At 52.3% G+C, this 9862-nt stretch overlaps 1 protein-coding gene across 2 annotated transcripts; it reads left to right on the top strand.

Moving 5' to 3' along the window:
* Positions 1-4622: 4622 nt before the first annotated feature.
* On the top strand, positions 4623-9551 carry PRR18 (proline rich 18). Of its 2 annotated transcripts, none has more exons than XM_053592905.1 (2): positions 4623-4852; positions 7346-9551. In XM_053592905.1, the coding sequence occupies exons 1-2, from the start codon at positions 4809-4811 to the stop codon at positions 8289-8291; spliced, it is 990 nt and encodes a 329-aa protein (XP_053448880.1). In that variant the 5' UTR covers positions 4623-4808; the 3' UTR covers positions 8292-9551. The 2 variants fall into 2 exon arrangements, with proteins under 2 accessions (XP_053448880.1, XP_053448882.1); XM_053592907.1 differs by lacking the exon at positions 4623-4852 and adding an exon at positions 6518-7223.
* Positions 9552-9862: the final 311 nt, after the last annotated feature.

Below are 9862 nucleotides of genomic sequence, written 5' to 3'. Positions count from 1 at the left end.
AAAATAATATATAAATTTTACAATTTTGAAATAAATCCACCCTTGGAAAAATAACATTTCTGAATAAAATTTATATTTTAAAGTGATTCAATAAAATTTAGTTGAAGCTCTGTACAGTCGCTGTAGGAAAGTGAGATGCAGCCTTTCCCCTGGATGGTGCTGCTGAGGACAAAGTGAAGGATGAGAGGCCTCTGAGCATAGCCAGGGCTGGGACGTGTAGGGCAGTGAGGCAGCCAGGCCCAGGCCCAGACTCAGTAGGAAGCTGCCTCACCCTGGCAGGAGACGGAAGGAGAGAGAGCTGGCTGGCTGGCTGGCTGGAGCCTTGGGGTTGAGGCAGACAGAACTAGCCCAGCTCCCTCCTGGTCCCCTCAAGCCCTGGCGTAGGCTGCCCTTGTTCCCCCAGTTGCCAGGAAACTTCAGGACTGCGGCTTGCAGAGAAAGGGAAGGGTGGGGGTGCAGCTGTGCCACAGTGCAGGGGGCAGGCAGCCCTGCCTCAGTCTGGCCCGTAAGAGTCCATAGGAAAAGCCCACAGAAGGGTGATGTAGAAGAGCTGCTCGCATAGGTAGCCTGGTGGACATATGGTAGGGAGAATGTTCCCAAGGGGTCAGCAGGACAGGAGTGGGGAAGTATGGTAGTTTGGTTAAGCACTGAAGTCCAGGAGGGGCTGGAGAGAGCTGAAGCTGGAGGCAGCGTGGAGAGACTGCAGGAGAGGTAGCTCTGGTGGGCCAGCAGGCACTGTGTGCGGTGTTGGTGCTGGGTGGAAATGCAGCCCTTGCTCTAGAGAGGTCACAATTCAGGAGTGACAGACATACTCCCAGTTATTATGAGGTGTGGGACCTGTGACTGTGGAAATACCCACGGGTAAATGGGCAGCTCAGCCAGCAACTGGGGGGATGTGGAATCAGATGAAGAGGAGGGTGCACAGCAGGGCAGAAGCATGGCTTGTGGGGGGCACACCACCCAGGAAGTGAGGTCTGCAGAGCACACAGCTTGGAGCTGGGGTTTTACCCTGAGAGTAACAGGAGCTGGGGAAGGAGAATCTCATGGTAGACAGTAACTGATGGCACTGGTAGCAAGGGCAATAAAAGCTCTTAGGTCTCAGACAAGTCTGGGGAGACAAAGTCATCTGCAGGTGCCTGGCTCACAGCATCAACCTGTCCACGTGGCCACACGGTGAGCAGTGTGGCCAGGCCCAGCCTGCCTGGCCATGGGGGAGAGAAGGACATGCAGCTCCCAGGGCTGCACTCACTGTTGGGCCCGCGGCCTCCTGCGTGGCGTGGTTCTGCTCTCCCACCTGTCAGCCTCCGCTGAATATTCCACGAGGAAGACAGCAGGATCTGGGCTCTCGCTGAGAAAGGTTGGGTCTGTCCGGTAGGTGGGTGCTTTCCTCTTGCCCTGGCCCTGCTCAAGGTAAAGGGCCTCTGGGAGGCAGGGTGAGAGCAGAAAGGCCAGCGTGAAGATACTGCCTTTGAATGACACTGATTAAACCACCTTAAAGTATAAAGGTAGCCATGAAAATGCCTGTGAGTTCATTTCAAGTTGCTTTGTAAAAGCCCCTTTAAAGCTGTTGATGCATTCTAATTACCGTGGTGACTCGCCAGTTATCTCTGGGTTGCCTCCCGGACTTCATTCCACTTTCTTGTGAATTGTTTAAGGAACAATTTAGATGCTTTTGTGAGGGGTGAGGGAGCAAATTAAACCACAGACTCCATGTGGGAAGTGTTCAGTGTTTGTATTTAAAGTTGTATAATGGATGGAAGTGTAATTACCAGGGAAGGACAGTGGACAAAGAAATCAGGCCACGGTTACTCTGGCAGCAAGCTTCTTGCTGGTCAGGCTACCCGGAAGCACAACTGGGTGCACTTAGGGTTGGCGGTTGGGGCTGTGTGTAATGTATTCTGACTTCTTCTGCCTGAGTCACTCCGGGTTAGTTTCCTGTAAGAATCCACTCACTGTTTCTAAGTAATCTCCAGTAACACAAATTCCATCCAGACTATATAATATAAAAAGTTTGGCTCGGCGCCTGTAGCCCAGGGGTTAGGGCGCCGGCCACATGTACCAGGGCTGCTAAACGACAATGACAACAATAACAAACAGCTGGGCATTGTGGCAGGCACCTATAGTCCCAGCTACTGGGAGGCTGAGGCAAGAGGATCGCTTAAGCCCAAGAGTTTGAGGTACTTGTGAGCTGTGACCCCACGGCACTCTACCGAGGGCAACATAGTAAGACTCTGTCTCCAAAAAAAAAAAGTTCGTAGTAACTGCTGCTTGCTTCTACCTGCTGTATGAAGAGTATGCGTACATAACAAATATCTAAAAGCACTAAACTTCGCCCAATAAAAAAAGGTAAATTTAAACTTAGAGCATATCATTTTCAGCAGCACAATGTGACTTTGGTCCATGACCACATCTTCCTATGTGCTTCACTTTGTCCCAGGCTGCAGTAAGAAGGAACCAAGTGTGAAGTTTGCTTTCTGAGTGGAGAACACACCAGCCAACATGGTGATTACTCAGTGGGAGCTTAGGGCACCTTGTGAATGAGAGTGCCCAGGGGTCCCAGAGACCAGCCAAGTCTGTTGCCATAATTACACCGAGATGCCAGCCCAGTGCACAGTGGGGTTCCGGGGCTCTGTGGCCTGTTCTGGCCCATGATGAACACAGCAGGATGGAGAGGTGGCCCACAGCTTGTCTCGTTTGTTTTTACAAAATACTATTTTTATTAAAAACATGTTAACATAATATGTTTTATATTTAAAGTCCGTTTACATTTCTAATAAGATTATCAGAATAGGTAGAATCTGCAAAATCAGCAGCTCCTCAGTAATTTGGTCTTGAGACCAAAGAAAGTGAGACCCCTTTGCAGGGGAAGAGTGTGCTCTGGGCCACTGCCGGACAGGCTGCCCATCACCCTGCACGCTGTGTGGCCACTTGGGTTAGCGATGTTTGTGCTTCTCAAGGTGCCCATGGGCTTTTAAGTGAAATAATCCAAGTAAAATGGATTTACTGCTGAGGAGACATTGCCTGTCATCTTTTTTTTTTTTTTTTTTGTAGAGACAGAGTCTCACTGTACCGCCCTCGGGTAGAGTGCCGTGGCATCACACGGCTCACAGCAACCTCTAGCTCTTGGGCTTATGCGATTCTCTTGCCTCAGCCTCCCAAGCAGCTGGGACTACAGGCGCCCGCCACAACGCCCGGCTATTTTTTGGTTGCAGTTTGGCTGGGGCTGGGTTTGAACCTGCTACCCTCGGCATATGGGGCTGGCGCCCTACTCACTGAGCCACAGGTGCCGCCCTACCTGTCATCTTAATAGAGAAACAAGGAAAACTGTAAAGTAGCATCTAAACAATCCCTAAATGTTTTTCAACTCCCAAAGCTTTTCATAAGAACAGTATTAGAGGAAGAGCTTTAGACATGTTTAAGTTAGTGCCAAGTTCTCTAATAAAATGGTGTTTTTTAGAACAAAGTTAGCTTTTCCTGTTTTAAAATTCAGATTTACTTTTAGTACTAGATAGGTGACTACTGGTTGCTATTCCACATATTATGTAAAAGTATTTGAATCAAAATATAGCAGTCAAGTAAAGCAAATGGGAAGAGGATAATTAGAAAAACAGATGGAAATGTTTTCCACTTTGCCATTTTTCTGAATGTACATTTAAATATTATATTCCTCCGTAAAACCAACAGATTGAGAAAAAGTGAATGGTATTTACAATTGTGACTAATATCCTGCTGCTATGATATGATTACTGGCTCTAATTTTATTCACTGGTACTCCACGATAATGACAAATTGAGTAACAATCATGTGCGTGCCTGCGTGCCTGCATGTGGGGGGTATGGTTGTGTGTTAGCGTGCAGGTACGTGGGTGTGTGAGAGCGCGCGTCTTTATCATGGGTGATTTCTGCGGGCTCGGCAGGAACATGGTCAGAACTGTTCAAGGGTCAATGATATTTGGTTTTGCTTACTTGAACTTTCACATCAGCCAGCTTATTTGAGATATTAAATTTACTAACCTTAGATGAATGTAATCACGTATCAACTCTTATAATCAGGTGAATCCAAAAATACCAGTTCTGATAAGTTGATTTCACTATTCTAGTATTCACATTTTACTATTTAATATATAAACAATCGTCACCCTTGTATTCTGGCCATGACATGCAAAATCCCATGTAAATTACATGTTAAAAATCACTGTATTTCGGGCGGCGCCTGTGGCTCAGTCAGTCACCTCCATATACTGAGGGTGGCGGGTTCAAACCTGGCCCCTGCCAAACTGCAACCAAAAAATAGCCGGGCGTTGTGGCGGGTGCCTGTAGTCCCAGCTACTCGGGAGGCTGAGGCAAGAGAATCGCTTAAGCCCAGGAGTTGGAGGTTGCTGTGAGCCGTGTGAGGCCACAGCACTCTACCGAGGGCCATAAAGTGAGATTCTGTCTCTACAAAAAAAAAAAAAAAAAAAAAAAATCACTGTATTTCTTGATTCTCATCCCTTTGCAAGTGCATCTATTCAAAAGTTGAATCTGGCTGTCTTCTGTTAGTGTGATTTTCTTTACTGGTACTTGTAACTGTCACCAAGTCAACCAAATAGAATGTGTAACGGATTCTTTAACAGCCATCACGCTGTGACTTAGGGCCAGCCCAGTGACAAATGCCATTTCTCACATTTCTTCCCAGGCCCAGACAGTCTTTCTGACTTCTAGTGTCCTAGGGGCTGAAGATTTCAAGTTGCAGAGGGAACTGGGCAGGGGACAAGAGATGCTGTCAGGTGGTGCATTCATCAGAGGGGAGACTGAAAAGCCCTGTCAGAAATGGTAACTCCTTCACCTCTTCCAGGGCAGCAGCCCACCACAAGGTACTGGGGTCCCTTACCCCTAACTACCCCTGACTAACAGCCGCCTTTGTTCTTATCTCCAGGGGAGACAGGGCCCTTCCTGCCTGGCCCTGGAAGCAGTCACTGCTTTACCTCTCAGGGTCAGACGTACGGCTTCCTAAGTGTCCAAGCATCTGGGCTGGGATAAGCTTTCTTGAGGGACTTGGAGAATCCCAATTCCTAGTCAGATCGACAGGTACATCAATCTAATAACCTCTGGCTTGTAAATGCCCAAATCTCTACTGGTCTGGGGGTGGAGTCACTTAATCCAATCCCTCCCTTTTTCCTTCTCTGCTCTAGCTGAGTACAGCCAGTCTGACTTTGGACGCACCTCTGGAGATTTGAGTCCCATCTCCCTGATCCTTATAGTTTCATGGTGTCCTGTGGGTGCCTCCCTCCCCAGGGGGGCTGGAAGTTTGGAGGGTGCTTGATACACTGCACTCCCAACAGTATCTGCTATTAATATCAGACCACAAGGTCCCCACCCCCAAACAGTCATTACTTTGGAAGCATCCTAAGAGTTAGGAAATGGGAAGGAAAGAGGACCCCCATCAGCCCAGCAATTTTTCACAGTGAGACCACCAGCAGCAGGCAGCTATCCACTTTTGAGCTGTGGGGCTTCATACTCAAATGTTGAAGTGTCCAGCTGTTTGTTGATTTTTCTCTGTAACCTGCCTTTCCAGCTGTGTCCCTAAGAAGTGATATTTGACACCTTCCCACTGTAGTCCTCCACTCCCCTGGCAAAGGACTGTCCACCTGCTGCCACCATTGGCATACCTCTTCCCACCCACCCCCAGTTGCATATTAACATCTTGAGCCCATAACAGAGGGTCATGGCAGGGATGGAGCTGGGAGGCTCACTTTGCATAGTTTATGGAGAATACGCAATTGTGTCAGGGGTTTAGGAGGCGCTGGTAGAGATTACTGGGCCTTCACTTTTCCCCAGCCCAAGAAGGCTAGCCAAGTATCCATAGCTGTCCAGATATTTCTGGCCAAGTATTCATAGCTGTCCAGTTCCCTGAGACCACCAGCAGCCAGGTGGGGGAGGTGCTGCTGTTGCAGTGGGGAGGGAAGTGGCAGTGGGAGCAGGGCTGTCCTGCTGTGCCTGTCAGCTCAGGCCACAGTGGAGTTTACCCAAATATCCTTTGGAGCTAATCTGGGGCCATAACCATCACAACCTGGTTATGTTCCCAGTTAGCCCAGAAACGTATATCTGATGGAAAAGTATTTTGTGGAATCTGAACAGCTGACAATTACCCTCAAGTAATACAGTGGCTGCTTATATGAAAGTTTTATTTTTTGAGGCATTGCTTGCTTGCTTGCTTGCTTTTTTTTTTTTTTTTTTAGAGGGACAAGAGTCTCACTTTGTTGCCCTTGGTAGAGTGCGACATGAGCTGTGGCATCACAGCTCACAGCAACCTCCAACTCCTGGGCTCAGCTATTCTCCTGCCTCAGCCTCCCGAGCAGCTGGGACTACAGGCGCCTGCCACAACGCCCGGCTAATTTTTGGGTTGCAGTTTGGCCGTGCAGGTTCGAACCCGCCACCCTCGGTATATGGGCTGGCGCCCTACCCACTGAGCCACAGGCACCACCCAGGCATTGCTTTCCAATTGTTCAATTATTCATTTACTCAACAAACATCGGAATCCTGTTGGAATGCTTTCATGTTTCTGCACCTAGAATGTATGTTAGCAGTGGATGTAAGCCGGCCTCACTGTCAGTCACTGCTGTGGCGATAAATATATCGCCTTGTTCCCAGTAATTACTCATTAGGACTTTATCTAATATTTCCCATGTCATCGTCGTCACATAACTGAAACTTAACTATTTTGCCTACCCGTAGATAGGAAGTTAGGTTTGTAATTTTAAAATGATTTCCTGCAATGTACTTCCTCCGCCTCTGAGTTCCAGCCGGCTGTTCCTCCGAGACCCCACGCGGGAGTCGCAATACCTGAATACGCCGCAGCGTCCTTCCCACCGTGGGAAAGCACTGCGAGGTTCCCAAGGGTTTCTCTCTCCCGTGCACCCCCAGCCTGTGATCCGGGATCGCCGCTCCCCCGAGGGCCAGCTGAGGGAGCTGGCGGGACGTGGGTTCCTGGCGGGCAACAGTGTGCGGTGACACCAGCCCGGCCCGCGGGCGGCGCTCTCCGCGAGCGCGCGGCTCCTCCTCCCGCCGGCTCGGCCCAGCCCCGCGCGGTCGGACGGCAGAGGCGGCTCCCGCAGGGTCCAGCTCCGGAGTGCCGGAGTTGAGCGGGAGACCCGGCCCCGGGAGGAGAGAAGGGTGGGGGCGCCTTCGCTTGAAGTACGGGGTTTGGGAGATGTGAGGAGGACGAGATGCTGCGGAGGGACGCAGGTGGGTGCGGAGGGGCCCGAGGGGCAGAACCTCAGCGAATGACCGGGAGGGCGCAGGGGTCGCCGGGCCCCGTGGAGAACGGGGCTCCGCGCACAGGGACTAAGACCGCATCTCTCTTCCAGGAGACTGATGGCCCGCCGGCTCGGCTGCACGGTACCTTTCCCGCCCATGTCACAGCCGCCCGCCCCGGCCCCGGGGGTCCCCGCCGCGCGCCAGCCCCAGAGGCCCAGCGCGCAGCCCGCGCCTTCGCCGCTCGCCGCCGCCGAGGAGAAGAGGAGGCCCCCGGAGAGGTCCGAGGTGCTTCTCTCCAGGTCCTGGCCCTCGGCCACCCTAAAGAGACCGCCGGCCCGGCGCGGCCCCGACCCGGGCAGGACGCGGCCGCCCGCCCCTCCGCGTTCCTCGCCCCGGGCCTCACCCAGCCGCACGCGGGCCCCGACCACGTGCAGCACGCCCCGGCGGGCTGGCTCTGGCCTCAGCCCGGCAAGGGCCGCCTGCGCAGGGACCGCCACAGGGACTGGAGCCACCACCTCGGGGACGTCGGCGCGGGCGCGGGCGGGGACAGAGGCCCGGCCAGATGACGCCCTGCGCTTTTCCTTGAGCCTCACCCCCGAGGCGGTCCTGGTCATCCAGAAGCGCCACCTGGAGAAGCGGCTGCTGGCGGAGCCGCGCAGGCCCTTCCCCGAGCCATCGGCCGACCCCCGGCGCCTGCTCGTCCCCTGTTCCCTCGCTGGAGACGCCAGTCCGCAGAGAGGCGGCGCCACCAGCTGCCCCGACGGTACCGCGGCCGCGGGCTTCCGCTGCCGCGCGACGCGATTCCCGGGGCTGCCCTGCGGCCCGCAGGCGCCTGAGTCCGGCTCGCGGCCCGCCGACCTACGCCCGCTGCTCAAGGTGTCGCTGCTCAACGAACGACACAAGTACGACGACGTGGAGTACGAGGAAGAGACCGAGGCCCTGGACGAAGGCCTAGTGCAAAAGTGCACCGACTGGCTGCGCGGCGTGGAGGCGGCGGCCGCCGCGCGGGACCGAGCGGGGCGCCTGGGCGCGCTGCCGCACTTGAGCACGCTGTGAGCGGGGCACGGGCCGGGCCTGACGCCCGCACCCCTGCGGACCGTACTCCACCCACCCCGGGCTCTCGTGGGGGACGCACAGCCCAGTCTGGCCGCGGTTTCTCCTCGGTGCTGGTGAACCGAGCAGGCCCGCCCGACGCCCGCGGCCCCTCTCCCGCCTCGCCGCTCCAGTCCCCCTTTGTCTCTCCCCGACACCGGTGGTTCCTCCCCAGAAGTCCCAGCGGCTGGCCGGGGAGCGGGCAGCTGTTAGATGCCTACTGTGTGTTTAGTTCCAGGGGCCCTTTGTGTGGGGCAGGCCTGCCCCCGCCAGGTCCACGCCTGGACTGAGCGCTAGTCTGCGCCGCCCGCTGCATGTGGAACGTGGTGCTGAGTTTATCACTTTATTTTCTCCCAACTCAGAAACATGTTGGGGGTAGTGGAAAGCCTGGAAGTCAAACTTGATGTAATTTCCAGTATCTGCAGAGGAAGGGTGATGACCTGGAACGAGTCATGCGCTTGATGTCAGCTCTGCCCTGTGGTCACACAGCCGATGACTCATGGTCAGCATGGTGTACTGGGTGCGCACGTGCGTACACGCTCACATCGCCACGCACGCCCGCAAAACGCGCCCCTGATCCCCCGTGAACACACATAATCACACTCACACATACATGCACACCCAGAGTCTCTCCTGAAGCAGTTTTGGGAATTGTTCCCAATGGTTGGATTAAGGCAGGAGCTGGAGTGAGGGTCAGCTTTTTTAAAAATCAAATCATCTCTATTTGAAGTGCTCACAACATCGCTTTTGTGGAAAGAAAAGGTAACGTACGGAAAGGGGCAGTGCTGGAGCCTGTAACCCCCAGAGGCTGACAGGTGCCAGGGCCCCCTAGAGATTTGCTAGGAAAGAGGAAGGCCCTGGGCGAGGTGGAAGAAGTGGTGTATTTATTTTTGGCATTTTTAGTCACTGTATGAAAATCAGTGATGACTTATACAGCTGTATATAGTGATTAAAATTTTTCTATTTATTATTTGAATAATGAGTAAATTTTTATTAACCGTATCCTTTACCCTGCTAACTGGAGACTGATTTCTAGATATTTCTTCCATGCATCTGGGTATATTTAACTCTAAGGATGAAAAGAAAATAAAGTGTTATAATCAGATAAGACTGGTTACAGAAGAGTAATGTGTTACCTCAAATGTTGACTGAGTTTGTAAGTCAATTACCAGCTTAATGTTTGTTTCGTTAGACTTTAATGTGTCAAGCCTGAATTATATTTTAAATTGAAGCCTTACATTTTTTAGAAAAACATTTATATCTTTCTTGTAGAGGTCTTTGCTCTAATCTCGCTCCAATTCTAGGGACATATTTATTTAGATATGAAACATTTAATTCAGTGGGAGCTAGGTCAGCCGCCAAATGAGTCGCAGAGACTAAAACCCACCCACCAATAACTTTCCTGACCCTTATTTGAGTTCACAATGTATTCTCTTTTACTTAAAATGAATACATTAATACCACAGGGACAAAAGTAGCCATGCTTGCCCCATACAGCCCAAGCTGTGAATGCTCCTATCCCCACCCCAGTCCAC

Source organism: Nycticebus coucang, chromosome 5 (genome assembly GCF_027406575.1).
Source record: "Nycticebus coucang isolate mNycCou1 chromosome 5, mNycCou1.pri, whole genome shotgun sequence".
In the NCBI taxonomy this organism is placed as follows: Eukaryota; Metazoa; Chordata; class Mammalia; order Primates; family Lorisidae; genus Nycticebus; species Nycticebus coucang.
This window is presented reverse-complemented; position numbering and strand designations above follow the sequence as displayed.

Bases quoted from the DNA above. Each gene is read 5' to 3' on its own strand.
- PRR18 (XM_053592905.1), top strand. From the start codon at position 4,809: ATGGTAACTCCTTCACCTCTTCCAGGGCAGCAGCCCACCACAAG. The intron at 4,853-7,345 runs GTACTGGGGTCC...TCTCTCTTCCAG, and splicing joins GGGCAGCAGCCCACCACAAG to GAGACTGATGGCCCGCCGGC.